The sequence below is a fragment of the Peromyscus eremicus genome, chromosome 19 (genome assembly GCF_949786415.1).
Source record: "Peromyscus eremicus chromosome 19, PerEre_H2_v1, whole genome shotgun sequence".
NCBI classification, from domain to species: Eukaryota; Metazoa; Chordata; class Mammalia; order Rodentia; family Cricetidae; genus Peromyscus; species Peromyscus eremicus.
The window spans coordinates 48,740,895-48,756,160 of record NC_081435.1 but is presented as its reverse complement, the minus strand read 5'-3'; the positions used below and the strand labels follow the sequence as shown (position 1 = coordinate 48,756,160).

General features: G+C 52.2%; 1 protein-coding gene across 2 annotated transcripts in view; it reads right to left on the bottom strand.

The window, feature by feature from the left end:
- Window positions 1-11,321: 11,321 nt before the first annotated feature.
- Window positions 11,322-15,266, bottom strand: part of Camk2a (calcium/calmodulin dependent protein kinase II alpha) — a 61,006-nt gene continuing 57,061 nt past the window's right edge. For both annotated transcript variants that reach the window (XM_059245816.1, XM_059245817.1), the window contains one exon: window positions 11,322-11,554. In XM_059245816.1, the coding sequence (XP_059101799.1) occupies window positions 11,322-11,554 (233 nt within the window). The remainder of the gene's footprint in view (window positions 11,555-15,266) is intronic.

Here is a 15,266-nt window from a genome sequence, read left to right as displayed (position 1 = left end):
ATGGTACCGCACATTGCTTTGGGTCTGTCTAGGGACAGGTGTAGAGACGGGAGGCTTCTGAAGGACAGGTGTGAGAGGTCCAAGGGGCTGGAGTTAGGCGCGAGGGTGGGAGTAGATAGACAGAGTTTGCCCTTCACCACATGGACGTTGTGCCTTGGGCTGGCAGAAGGCCCGAGGAGCACCCACCGTGGAGGTCAGGATGGAGGCCTTCTCCCCTGTCAGGACCTTTCTCCCCTGTCCCTGTGGCTTCCCGTGACAAAGACGACCAAGACTCAGAGATGGTCCACGAAGGACATGTGTCCTGATGCTGCAGGGCACCTGCCATGAGGGCAGCCTCCATCCTGGGTCCCTGGGAGATGGCATTCAGGTGTGGCCACCAGGTGTCCTGACATTGCATTTCCCGGCAGAGCAGGGCCCTTTCACGCAGCATAGTGAGTGGCCTCTGTGCCCACCTCTCTCCTGGCATCTCCCCAGCCCATTTGTGTTCTGCTGGCTGATTGTCAATAAATACCAAATGAGGTTACCCTCCTTACCTGTCTCCTCGCTACTGAGGGCACAGTGGGCATCACAGGGTACGTGCCAGCTCCCACTGGACAGAGGAGGGGCCCAAGGCTGGCCACATGCTTCTCGCAACCCTGACTTCCGACATTTGCTTTGTACTGTCTCTGTGGATAAATGCTGGACCCCTAGAAATTGCTCAGTCTCCCATTGTACATAAAGACAAATGGAGCCCCAGAGGGGAGAGACTTGCCCAACGTGGGGATGACAGCAGGTCATGGCAGCATCCTCCACCACCCCAAAGTATCTCTTCAAGTGAGGCTGGAGCTGATGGACTGGTCTTGGGTTTTCTAAGCAGAAGAATCTCCTGGTGCTCTCAGCCCTTTCTGGCGGGGCCTCAATACATGAAAGAGCCTCACGCCTTTCTAATGCAGACCCAGGTGTCTGCAAGGCTTTGATGGAGAGGAAAGGAAGGTGGCTGCTGTTGAGTATTAATACATTTCCCCTCACAAAGGGCCAGGCCCGCTCGCCCCTTTGTTGGTACTCCAAGTGGGAAAAAGGATGATGTAGCGCCCTTTCCCCAAGGCAGGCTCCTCTTGCCACACCAGGTACAGCCTCCACTTTCTGGCAGGGGCCCTGGCCTGCAGCCTTCTTGCTGCCGCACCCATTTGGGGTGTTGACTCTGTTCACTTGGGGCCATGGTTTTGAGGGCCTTACCTTGGGCACCTGGTCACGGCTGCCGCTGGTGATCAAGACATAAGACTGGAGGATCTTGGAGCTGGGACTTCACTTCTCTCAAATTGTAGTGTGAGCTGGAAGGTTATGGGGCACCCCGTTTTGTCGGCTACTACCTCAGCTCTTAGGCTTTCCCTTGCTTGCACCTCCGTCTCCTCCACCATCCCAGCCCTGCTCTCCAACCCAGGCCCTGGACTTGCAAGTTCTTGTGTTACCTCTGCTCAGTCTCTGGCCTGGAATGCCTACTCCATTTCCATGCTCTTCAACTGCCCTTCCTGTTGGGCTACAGTCTCCCAACTGTCCCCCCCCCCCCCCATCCTGTCCCAGCCCTTTACTGATTTCAGATCTCTGAGTCACACCAGACTTGGATAGACACCAGCCAGGTTGGGGAGCTCACTGGGAACCAGAGATCCCATCTGGAGGGCTCCATGACAGCGTAGGACGTAAACCAGAGGGGAACACTAGCTCTACCCACAATAGGAAGGACCCCAGCCTGGGGTCTAGAAGGTACTGGTTGGGTGACACCCCAAGGGTCCATAGAACCAGTTAGGGAGGCAAGGTGAGCAATAATGTTGGTATGAGTGGGAGAATGATGGGCAAGCGATCCTTAGTGGGTATTGACAGGACAAGAAGGAATATGGGGTTCCGGAAGTGGAAAAGGAACCATGGGCATCGTGTTCTTGAGACTTACGCTACGTCTCAGAAGGTAGTCTGGTTGCAACGTGTCCTAGCTCCTCTCGGAAGGCAGCCGAGTAGTGTGTCCTAGCTTCCAAAGAGTAGCCTGTAGTATGGATTTGGGGTGCAGGTCCTGAAGACTCAGGACTGAGCAGCTCAGAGGACAGCACTTGCCGAAGTCCCTTGGGACCATTCTGGGGCGAGGCCAGGCCTAGACTCCATCCCCCCCTGAGTCATCTGCTTCTAGCCTCAGCTGATCTCTGCACCCACGCACCTCTGAACTTGGAAAGTTAATGGGGAATGCAAAGAGGCAGCTGGTCGGGCTGGTGGGGATGTGGTAGAGGATGCCCTGGGGCCTGCACTTCCCTAGAATTTGTTAGAGTGAGTGTCCTGCTGGGTCCCGGGAAAGACTGAGACCAAACTCCTGACTCTCTGCTGTCACTTCTAGTTTATGCTCTCTGGATAGCAACCTAGATGGGGAGGGGCAAAGGTCTCTTCGTCAGTCCAGTTAAAGATAGCCATATCCCCAAAACCAGCAGAGAGGAGGGAGAGCTGGTCGTCAATAGGCCCCGCCCACTCCTGCTGCCTCCTACCAGGCCAGCAAATTCATCTCTGCCTGTGCCCACACAGCCCCAGGCTATCCTCTGCTTGGACTGTCTGTCCTTCCACCCTGATCCTGTGCCATCCGAATCCTAGCCAACCCCCTGCATGAGCTTTCCTCAACCCCCAGCCACATGTGACTCCTGAGTCTGACTCAGCCCCTCATCTGGTGAGTCCAGACGGCCAAGCCTTTCTGTCCGTGGCTCTCATGTTCTTCAGGGACAACGTATTCCATTTCTATGCCATCCAGATTCTTGTCTCATACTCCTTGGACCTCAGAGCACTTTAGGATGTGGCAGGGTACTTTGCAGAGGGAGGGCTCCGGGGCTCAGCCACAGGCTTGGCCTGTTCTCAGCTCTGTCTGCCTGCCTGAGCCATGTGATCAAAGGAAGTCGCTGTGCCTCTCCAAGCTTCAGGCTCTTTCCCTGTAATGGGGTAGCCACAGTTCTTCAGCGGGAACCTCAGTGGGGCTGAGAGGCATGGGGGAGGACGCTGAGAGGCTCCAGCACAAGCTGAGGCATTCATCTGTTGATTGAAGGCCCTGCCCCAGTCCTCCAGGACCAACCTTGGCCATCCCTGGTCTTTCACAGTGATGCACAGTAGAGTGGCAAACTGAACACAGTTCTCTGGTGGCTCTGGGGACAACCGTCAAGAGTTAAGAGATCTGCAGGCCCCTGGGAATACCATGGGTCCTGGGTTGTTCAGCTTTCGGGATTGCGGTGTGCGGTCCTTAACATTCATCTTTTCGCTGGTGGCTCATGGAAAGTTTGGCTTCTTTAGCTTCAGGCCACTCCTTCCAGGGCCTGAGTTCTCAATGACACTGGTCCTGCCCTGCAAAGGCGTCCAGGGACGTCTGCCCACAGCATGTTCTTGGCCTGTATCCCCCTGTCTCCGCCTGACTTCCTGTAACCCTGGACTTCTCTCCAAGGGACTGGGCAGCTGTCCGCCCCCTCAATCCTGATCCACCGGGAGGCCTCCTCCCAGCACCCTCATCCAGGCTTGTTTTTGTTAGGCGGAGAGAAAAAACGTTTTTTCCATTAATGTCCACAGCATCTGTGAGCGCCGGCCCCTAGAGGATTGCTGTAAGCAGGAGCCAAGGCAGAGCGACATGGTCCGAGTCACATCCTGGCCCTGCAAGCCTGAGAATCTGCTACTTCATGTTTCCAAACCCCAGACCCCTCCGATGTAAAATGGAGAGCTACTTTTCCTTTTGCAAGAGATTAAATGTGATATTGTTAGGTCCTAGAATACACTAAAAAAAAAAAAAAAAAAATCATCCAAGTGCCTAACATAAAACTGAATACGTAGAGCCCTGGTAGGTAAGATTATGCAGGCAAGAAACAGTCTCCTCTTCTACTTCCAGTTAGCCCAGGGAGGAGGAGGTCAGGGACTCACAATTCTGAAGGCTGAGACAAGCTGCCATCAGGCCCAGGACATACCAGGACTGTGACAACAGACCTCAGTGTTCCCATCCATAAATCATGTAAGTTGAAGAGGAATCATGGACTCTCTACCAAGGTGCCTGATGGGAGAGAGAGGAACAAAAGGGAACTGGCTGCCCCTATCCACTCCTGTAGGCCTTCTGCTGAATACCACTGCCGTGGACTCCCTTCTCCAGAGATGGGCTTTGCCTGGTGGGAAGGAAATGCCATCCTTTCTCCCCTCTAGGCTGAATGATTAGGAGCCCTGACGGCCCTTCCAGTGAACTGGACAGAATAACCCTGCCAAGCCAGCGGGATGGGAGTAGACTGTTGTCCATAGACAGAGCGCTTGCCTAGCGTGTATAAGGAAGGCCCTGAGTTCAAACCGTAATACAACCTAAAATGAAGCATGGTGGTTCTCATGCTTGCAATCCTAGCACTCAGGAGGTTGGAGGCAGGAAGATCAACAGTTCAGGGTCATTGGGTATGAAACAAGTTAGAGGCTAGCCTGGGCTACATGAGAGCCTCTCTCTCACAAAAAAAAAAAAAAAAAAAAAAAAAAAACAATCTGAGCCCATGCTTTGCCTTGGTCTTTAGTCTGCTTATGACAGTCAGGGTTCCAAAGAGCTTTGGGGCTCAGGAATTTGAGGCAGGGGAGGGTCTTGTCATCAAAATCCTTCTTCTGAGCCAAAGGGTCAGAGGAGATGAAGTGGGAAGCCTTGGGTAGGTCGTCCCATAATGACATCTTAGGGCAGCCAGCACAGCATTGGAGACTGGGAATGGGCAATCAGTGCAGAGGCAGGGGTTTGTACAACCATTCCTGCCTGGGCCCCTGCTCAGCCTAATAGATCTTACTCCCCAAGAGTAGGGCCTGATACACATTTGCATCTAGTGGATTCTGTGAGTGAATCTGCAGCAGCCAACCCAAGTCCCATATTTTAGAACCACAGGTTCAAAGGTCATTCTTCAAATTGATTTATTTTATGTGCCTTGGTGTTTTGCCTGCATGTATGCCTGTGTGAGGGTGTCAGATCCCCGGAACTGGAGTTGCAGGCAGTTGTGAGCTGCCATGTGGGTGCTTGGGATGGAACCCCAATCCTCTGGAGGAGCAGTCAGTGCTCCCAACAGCTGAGCCATCTCTCCAGTTCCCCAGAGTCATGCTTATAATGAGGAAACGGAGGTCCAGAGAGGGGCTATGACTCACCAAGAGCCATACTAGGAGAGGACAATAGTCTCTATCCCTTTTCTCCTGAGTGATGAGTCTCCCGCTAGCTCCCTCCATCCCTCCACCTAGGTCTGGGAAGTGAGGTGTCTGGGTTAGACTTCCCTGAAGGAAGTGGCCTCTGGGACCTTGGTAGTCCAGGTGGGAGAATGGAGAAGGACAAGGAGAGAAGACATTCCCAACGGGTTGGTATCTGTTCCGCCTCTTCCTGAGTAAACACCCCCAGAAACCACCAGGAGGTGTTTTCTGAAGGATTTACACCCCAGACCTGGGGAGGCCATTTCCAACACTGGGGACCCACCTATGTCCTGGAATGGCACAACCATGTCTCAGTAGGTTCAGGGTTCCCTTGGCCCTCTCCTACTTCCGGTCTCCACCACTTCCTCCTCAGCCTGCTTCCCACACTCACATGCTTCCAGGTTGTCAGCTCCTGCCTAGACTTCCCTCCCATCCCTCCTGTGAAGTATCTCCACACAGCCTCCCAAGCCTCAAGGAATGTCTCGCCTCTCTCCTCTCTCCTCCACCCCGCCTGTCCTGAGTCTTGACTCTTGTAGTCCAACACAGCCTCAGGGATTCTTGGAAAACAGGAAATAGTTCAAGCTCATTTTCAAGTCTTCTTGAGACTCCAGCCTGGCTCCAGCACAGCCCAGAAAAGTCAGCATTTGCTGTGGCTTAGGGTCCAACTCACCTCCCCCAACCCCAGCCCCGCTGGGCGGCTTCTCTTACCCTTCAGTCTCCTTATTCATGTGTGGCCCGTCACAGGGCTGTGCTGAGGATTGAGAGCATCCAAGTAAAAGAGATGGGACATGTGTGGACTTGGTCAGCACCCAGTAAGTGATGGCCATTGTTGTTGCAGATTGGTGGAACGAGAGATACATCTGCTCGTGTCATGTCTGTGTGTCTTTAATCCCAGCCACATGCTTACCAGGGTTGGCTCCATGCAAGAGTGGCAATGCCTACCACATGTGTCCTGAATGGGGACCTGCTGCCCTGCCTGCCTTCGAGGAGCACGTGGATTTAGGGACACGTGTTTAGGCCTATGGGTGGGATAGGGAGAAGGCATTGTGAGAGCCTGGGACCTGACCAAGTGTCTGGAAACCACGGAGTAGACAGTACAGATGAGGTTGAAAGGGGATGGAGAGTCAGAAGGTGGCAAGCTTCTCAGACACTCACTATTTGCTGATACCCAGAGTCGGAAAGGCCAGAACTGAGGAACAGGGATCCCTAGAGGACCTAACAGTTGGGTGAGTTTTGGCTCGGCGTTCCCAAGCAGCTCTTTGAGTCTTGCTGTCTTCCTTGCTCCCCAAAACTGTTGTAACTAGGGCAAGTGCTGTGAAAACACGCTGTGAAAACACACTGTGAACTGCAGCATTACATGCTCTCGTGAGTTAAAAAACACAGTTCTAATCTGAGCTGGAACACTTCGAGAGTTCAAAAGCTCTCTTGAGACCTCCTGGACCTGCCCATAACACACGCCTGTAACGCACTCATGTTCTGCCACCTGCTGGTGAGAATCTGCAATGGCAGCCCGCGTAAGCTCCCAAGTCCCTCTGCACCGCCCAGGAGCCCTGGGCTATGAATGCAGAGCTGAGACAATATTTGTGTGCTCTCTCATGCTCTTCTGAGCCTTGGTCTGTACTCTCACTGTGAAGACTCTTAGCTGTGTACAGAAGGCACATTTCTCTTAGACACTCCCTTTGGTTACCCCACATACTGTCCGTAAGGACAGACCTGGAAAGCAGTTGATACAGGGACTTTGGGGTACCAGTAGAAGGATCACAGTTTAAGAGGATGTCATTAGACAATCCTCTTGGTCCCATGAAACTCGAGCCTTTGTGGGAAGAGGGGTTGTGGCTTAGGATGGCTGATTCATCTGGTATGCCTGAGACTGTCTTAGTATGTTTGTTTGGGTTTTGTTTTTTCGAGACAGGGGTTCACTGTGTAGCCGTAGCTGTCCTGGAACTCACTCTATAGACCAGGCTGGCCTCAAACTCATAGATTTCCCCCCTGCCTCTGCCTCCAGAGTGCTGGGATTAAAGCCATGCACCACCATGCCCGGCTGATTGTCCTAGTTATAGGACCAAAAAGGTCATGTCAACATCTGGGACAGTCTCAATCAAACCAGATGCATTTGCTGGTCTTTGCTGTGAGCAGAGGGCTGGGGGCAACACTGGTGCATTGTCACACCAGCCCTGCTGTGCTGAAGGTGAGAGGTGTGGCCACAGAGAAATTCCCTGTAGTCCATGGTGTCTCTCACTGGCTTCCTGCTGTCCTGGCCCTGTGTTCCTCCCCAAGCACTAGACTCTCTAGACTACATTTGTAATCTGGAGACCTTTCCTCCCCTTAGCTCATTGTCACATGGCTCACTAGGGACTCGGAAGCCTAGGGATTGTCTGTGAGGTCATGCAGAAGGAAAAGAATGGGCAGAGAGGGCCTCTTCCGGACAACCTTTCTTATTGCCCAAGGGAAACTGAGGCCCTAACAGAAGATGAACCTTAACCTGTCGGCCCCTCAGAGAGACTTGAGCTCTTGGCTGCTTGTGACAATCCATACCCAACCCCTAATTCTTGTTAAGGGTACCCCAAATGCCTGAAAGGAAGCAGACTCCATCCTTGGTCCTAAGGGTGCAAGCGTGTGGTCCAGACAATTGCGTAATGACCCGACTCACCCTTGAGCACACGATCCAACTTATTTCAATCCGTCTGGAAACTGACTGGGACTTTCATTTTGCAGCAGGGGAGACTTGGGCCAAAAACATCTCCTAGAGTTCTGTGCCTTGACCAGTTCAAGAAGACACGGAGTCACATAAATTTGTAGCTATTTATTGCACTGAAAACACCAAGAATAAAACAGACATCTCTTCTCCCCCACCCCACCCCCACCCCCACCCCCAGTAGCAGAAAGTTTGAGCAGTGGTCATTCAAGTTCACAGCCACGTATTAAAAAAGAAAGAGAGAGAGAGAGAGAGAGAGAGAGAGAGAGAGAGAGAGAGAGAGAGAGAGAACTGAAACAAAACCCTAAACAGAGAGTAACAAAGAAACCAGCACAGGAACCTAGCAAACATATTCCCCCAAGGGTCTCCCTTTGAAGGGGGCCAGGAAGCCACGGGGCAGGATTTGAGCTATGGCACATAAGGCTGGAGATGCTTTTCCTACAACCCTGACCAAGCTTGAGTTTTGATTTGCCTTTTCTTTTTTTCTTTCTTCTTTTTCTTTCTTTCTTTCTTTCTTTTCTCATCTAGAGGGTATTTGGGAGGAGCATGGAGCTTGTCTGGTGAGGGCGGACTCTGGGCAGTTTTTTTTTTTGTTTTTTTCTGCCCGGTCCCTTGCCTGCCACCTTGGAGTGTCCCAAGGTCTACACCAGTTGGCTGCCCACCCACAGGAGCGGCCTCTGCAGAGTGGGCCGTCTCAGACTGGGGTAGGGATCTGCCTCCACTTCTCCCACATATGGAGAGGCACAGAGTGGACAGGGGGCATGTTAGCCAACGGAAGGCAGGGCACAGACGTCTTCTGGTTGGGGACACTGAGGCCCCATGAGGGGCAAAAGCCTCACCCAAAGCAGCGACTGGAATCAAAGCCACCGAAGTCCCCAAACACTTCTTTCCCCTGCAGTCCGTTGCTGGCAAGCAACAGACGGGCACCAAAGAGGAAAATGAGGGGCAGGTAGGGAAATGGACAGGGACCAGCCAGGCCTGGCACATAAGTAGGCCAGCCAGTGACCAACCCAGCAGGCTCTCCTAAGTAGGGTGGGCTTCGTGTCACCATCTTGTTTGACCCTCCATCACGCTGGGTAGGAACATTGATGGAGAAACTGAGGCTTGAATAAGGGATTAGATCTTACTTGGTGAGTGCAGCATCCCCTGGTAAAGGCCACACCCTCCTTTACCTTTGGCTGGGGATGGCTGGGGACAATGGGTTCGCTGGGCCTTATGAAGAAGCCTGGTTCTGAGGCAGGGCCAGGGCCCATGCCTGGGCCTGGGGCAGCAGTGTCTCTCTGGCAAGGGCAGAGGACTACAGTGGGGTGGCTTGGACAAGAGAACCACTCTTCTGCCCTGCGCGTGTCCCCGGGCAGCAGGACTTGAGAGAAGAGCCCAGCACAGAGCTCACTCCGTGGGGGAAAGGGGAACACCAGAAAGCTCTGGGTTAAACATCCCTTCCACTTCTGCTCCAGTCCACCCTCAGAAAAACTGAGAGGATCAGTGCTGTCTCCAAACCCCTGGACACACGGCTCTTCCTCCCCTAGAATCCTCCAGAGGGGACAGTGTCTCATGCTGGCAGAACACGGCCACACGGAGACCAAAAGCACAGAGAGGCAGCAACGTAATTCCAAGTTGGACACTGAGAATACAACCTCGAATGTTATTATTATTATTATTATTATTATTATTATTATTTTGTCCAAAACATGTTGTTTGATTTTGCTGAGTGTTTTTCTTCTTTTTTGTTTTTGTTTTTTTTTTTGTTTCTTTTTTCAACATACTTACTGCATATAAAGTCATGCAAAGAAAACAGTGCAGACAGGATATCCCCATGGACGAGACACAGCATTCCATGTCAGAGCCAAGAAGAGGGAGAGAGAGGAAGAGAAAGGAAGGGAGAGGAGAGACAGAGGGAGGGAGGGAGGGAGGGAGGGAGGGAGGGAGGGAGGGAGGGCAGGCGGGCGGGCGCACTAGAGCCGGCCCAAGTTCAGTGTGAAGTAGGAAAATAAGTTTCTGGTGCTCTGTTTCGTCCAAGTTAAGAGAAGTAATGAGGGTGCGTTCTCAGGAGGTAGTGAGGGATGGGGTGAGGGGATGGCACAAAGATGTGGGGAAAGAATTCCTGGGAAGTACAGGAGTGAGGACTCCAGTTCCAGAGATGTCAAGTCTGGATCTTCCTATCCTGGTGGTCTCCCCGGCCCTGACTCACTCACTGTCCGTTAGTCATGCTGGCCCTGGAAGAAATCCTGTCAGCTGACCATGGGGACCAGAATGGAAGGAAGCTGTGCTCCCTGGGGGGTGAGGCCACCTCAGAAAGAGACCTCCCCCCTGCAAAAAAAAAAAAAAAATCTGGAACAGAGTAAAAACTTCCCCTCACCCCTCTTCCTACCCACTTCCCAACCCGATCCGACTCTTGAGGTCTAGTTATACATAAATATCCATTAACGCAAGATCCGTTTACGAAATACACAGAAGTTTGGCTGTAAAAAGGCATGCGTCCAAGTAGAAGGGATACCTAAATGTTGCTTGCTTTGCCCCTGAAACACCATCAGATTTCCTCTCCGACAGAAAAAGCTGGAATTCTCCAAGGACGTTTGGAGGGCAGAGTGGGCAGCTGAACACTGGAGGCAATCTTCACAGAAGGGCTGAGGCAGTCAGTGGGGGGCCTGAAGGGGAGAGCCCACCCCTTCCCCACAGCGGATGGTCTGGTCAACGCAGGGCCAGCATAGATGGGAACAGCAGTTCAAGGCAGGGGCTCCAGGCACTGGCTCCTCTCTTACTCTCCCCCGTAAGGAGTTGGCTTGGAAATTGAGGGGCTCATCCGTGCTTCCCTGGGGACCCCAGAAGATAGGGGCACACTTGCCTTCCTCTTCCTCCCTTCCCAGTAAACACACAGGCCTCCTCACCTACGGCCAAAGCTAGGCCAAGCCAACAACAGTGGTTGTGGGGGTAAGGGCTCCTGGGGCCAGCATCCTGGGTACCCGAACCTGAAGAAGGTCCCCACTGGCGGGAGAGGGAGAGGGAGAGGTGGAGCCGGGAAGAGCTGGCCTTTTGCTTTGATGTTGTGATGGCTTGTGAAGGAGCAGATTTTCACTTTGATGCAGGTACAGAGGTGACAATAGGGTGATAGGACAAGGAGAATTCCAACAAAATCCAAGAGAGGACCAGCAGCCACATTCCACGGACAAAGAGTGGATCTCTGCGATCGACAACGCAGGGACCCCGGCCTGGTCCTTCAACTGTAAGACACGGTAAGCCCCACCACCTTAGACACGGGCTGCCGCCCAGGGTTTCCGCCCAGCTTCCCCCCAGGAGCTGCAGAGCCAGAGTCTCTAGTCACCCTCTCTGTAGCTATTCAGAGGCAGAAGGCAGCAGCAGCCTGCTCCCTTGGGCGTGCCCCGCTGGCCCCGCCCCTACCCCCGCCCCAGGTAAACACCCGTAATTCCCCTAGCGGCGGCGCAGGAAGAAAGGATGCTTACTGGGGCAGGACGGAGGGTGCCCCGGATCTGTGGAAGTGGACAATCTGCCATTTGCCATCTCTACGGTGCCAGACACGGGTCTCCTCGGACTGGGCCGTGCGGGGGATGCCACCGGCATCCAGGTACTGCGTGATGCGGATGTAGGCGATGCACGCTGACTCGTCACCCATCAGGTGGATGTGGGGGTTCAGGATGGTGGTGTGCACGGGCTTGCTGTTCCGGGACCACACTGGAGGCAGGGATGGGGGGGGGGGGCGCAGCTGAGGCAATGCAACCCAGGGGGACTTCCTGCCTCATTTCCATTGCGCTCAGCTTCCAGCTTTCCTTTCCCGGGAGACACCTCTGCCTGACTCATACGCAGTAGGGGAATCTCTGGGACAGGGACCAGCTACCCGAGAGTCAAGGCAGAACTGTTATGGAACCTAGGTAACAGGATACCACCTCCCAGATAAGGTACAATGGACTTCAGACATGCCAAACTGCTCAAACACAGGGGGAGTGGGATTTTAGAATTAGGGTCTTGTACACACAAAAGCACGAAGCCCAGACAATTTACTGAACCAGGTAATGTTGCTTTTTCTTGAACACAGATGCACGCTGGGACCAGGCCAGCGCTTAAATGACAGAGGCTGAGCTGGGAATAAGATGCAACCAAGCCACTCCCTCTGGGTCAGGGAGTGATGGGGACTGTGGCGAATAGGACACCTTGTTCCATCTAGAGGCACCCTGCCCACAGCTCCTCTGGGTACCATATATTTCACACCTCATTGCTCAAGAGAGTCTAGAAATCTCTCTGGATTTTCATAGGGAAAGCCTTCACTTTTAACTGTTGTTCTGTTATTCAAATGCAACACAGCCTGTAAAACACAGGAAACGTCTGTAATCTGGACGGGCCCCACCCTGTGTTTATCAACTCTATTGCCATCCACTGAATTATAGAAACAGGGGAAATGGAATTGTAGAATCTTCGAACCTTCAGTGTTGGGGGATTGTGTTAGTCATCATGGAGTGAGGTCATAGGGCTTTCTAGGGCTAGGGGGACACGGGAAGATCTTGTTGTCATGACAACTAACCAGAGTGCCTGGAAATGGTTCCCACCTCCATTCTCAACATCACCATAGTATTCTAGAAACTCTCAAGTTGTTCATCAAGATGTAAAACAAAGGCACAGAAGACATTGACCAGGGGCAGACAGAGGCCATCGGGTTCTGACAAGAACCTTTGTGTCCTCCCCTAAGGTAGCCTGAATATTGGTCCCAACTGTGTGAACAGCTAGCCTCAACTGTGGAGTCTCCTACACTTCCCAAGACGCCCCAGTCTGAGACTGTGTAACACCAGTATTTCTTCTCCATACTCATAGTCTGATTCTATGACCCAACACAATTTGCAAACTACATATCCCCTGGAAAATGTAAGCTGTCTTTTTTTTTTTTCCTAGACTGAAAAGAAGCACCTAATGACACCCACCCTTTAGTATTGTAATCATCTGTGTCCAGGCCTTCAATAAGCAAGTCTCAAACGGAATAACAGACTCAGAATTTTGAGCTCTCAGGCACAGAAAGTGTAAACTTTTAGAATAACCTTAGAGCAGTGGTTCTCAAACTGTGGGTCATGACCCTTTGCATCAACTGACGCCTTCACGGGGGTCACCTGAGACTGTCAGAAAACACAAATATTTACATTACGATTCACAACAACTAGCAAAGTTACAGTTATGAAGTAGCAACAAAAATAATTTTATGGTTGGGGGGTCACCACAGCATGAGGAACTGTAGTAAAGGATCGCAGCGTTAGGAAGGTTGAGAACCACTGCTTTAGAGGCTCAGGGTCACCAAGGGTCCCTTTTCCAAAGTGCATGAGACTTCCCTAAATGTTCCTGAATGTGATGCATGAGGCTGGAGGCAACGTGTCCATTAATATGCATGGAAAATGAATCCAAAACCACTATCTGACTTGGTCGAAGCTGTCAATTTCTGGAGAGAAAAAAAAAAAAAAAAAACAACGCAGAAGACAAGCTCACAGTGGTTGGATGAGGACCATCCATGTCCGTTCCCAAAGGAACAAACAGCTTAGTGTTGGTAGTGGTGGGGGACAAGCTTTGCCATTGTTGATCGTGGCTGGGATCCCGGGGACTCTAACATAGCATGGTGTTACTTGACCAGATAAGCAGCTCCCAGGATACCCTTCTCGGGGACAAGGTGGGAGACAGGGCCAGGTGCTGGGCAGGAAAGGGAAGGCAGAGGAAGGAAGCTCTGCAGGGCTGAGAGGCTGTACTGGGTCACATCCCTGTGAGTCCTCCTTACAAGTGAACACAGGGTTAAGCATAGGGTCTAGGAGCCAGTTCTGAGAGAGCACCTGCTGCTTGAGCAGACCAGAAACATGGACTTCCTTCTGCATTCGGACCCCTTGGTGGTGGTCCCTGAACCTGCGGAGTGGGACCTTAGTCTGGTGTCTGCCCGGCCCTGTGGAGACTAGAGGATCGAAGCAGGGAAACAGCACCCCCAGAGGACAGAGGTATAGTGACAGCCACGGTGATGTCCCCCCAACGGTAGGGAGCTGCTCACAGGATGAGAGGGCCCAAGGTCCAGCTTCCTCTCTTAAAAGAATTCAGTCTCCATCACTCAGCATGGAGGATCCTGTCTGATTCTGTAAGGAAATGTAGCTTCTTTCTTTCCCTTTTTTTTTTTTTTTAAAAAAAAGAAGGAATACTTGGAATCCCTGTACTCCATAAAATACAGCCGGAGGGGTACAAGCCCGGAGGTGGCAAGTCCTGCTGCTATGCTGACAGAATGGGCCCTGTCAGCAAAAGAAAAGCGCACCAGATGGAGACAGAGCTAAGTCTGCAGCTTGCTTTGTGGATTCTTCTGGACAAGTCACTTCCCCTCTCTTGGCCATAGTGGAAGTGTCTTCTGAATGACAGAACGGTGTTTCACCTTGAGTCAGCTCCACACCACCTGCGCTTTGTTTTTGACACCATATGTAAACACCATCTGTACTTATTTCACGGAATGATCATCCTGGTTAGCTTCATGATGTGTTTATTTATTTTTAGGATTTTATTTTTATGTGTCTGTGTGCTTGATGTGGGCAAGGTGTGGGTGGGTGGGTGAAGGTATGTGCACAGGAATGCAATGGCCCATGGAAGCCAGAAGAGGGTGTCGGATCATCTGGAGCTGGAATTATAGCCAGTTATGACATGACATGGGTGCTGGGAACCGAACTCAGGTCCTCTGCAAGAGCCAGTACACACTCCTAAGCTCTGAGCCATCTCTCCAGCCCTAATGTGATTGTTTTCAATAAAACTTTGCAGCATTATCATTAGTGGACAATTGGCTGCACAGAGTAAACAAGAAAGTTCAGTGAAGGGAAAATAGTTAGATCATTCTTGCCCCACATTCTTGCCTGCAAGGCATCTGAACCCTTGCTGCCCTTTGAAAAAAAGAGGGAAATTGGGAACTGTCAGAGAGATGTGAGCTGGGTCTTTCTCTGCCTGAGCACTCCATGAGGAGGGCTTTCTTGCTATTTGAGTCAATGCTATCTGTGGTGCCTAAAAATACCAGAAAGCGTGCGTGCATGTGGTCTGTACCTGTCGTTTGGAGGTAGGCTCACTATACCACCCCCGAGGTCCATCCTCCATATCCTAACCTTGGCTCGGTCCCTGTCTGACCCCTGGCCTGGGTAAGACACAGACAAGCAGGAAGCTCACTGGCTCAGGCCCAGGCTCAGCACCCTGCCCACCCTGGTTGCAAGCTTCTGAGACCTCTCCTGCAGAGGAGAGGCCCAGGAAGGACAGACATGCAGGACAGAGACCTGGACAAACAGGCAGGGCACAGCAGTGTGAAATCTCTGCTCCTCCCTACCTATAAGGTCATATGCATCCTAACCCAGGAGCCATTGTGTCAGCCACTGAGCATCTGGGACGGCCCCAAGCCTCCAGATGA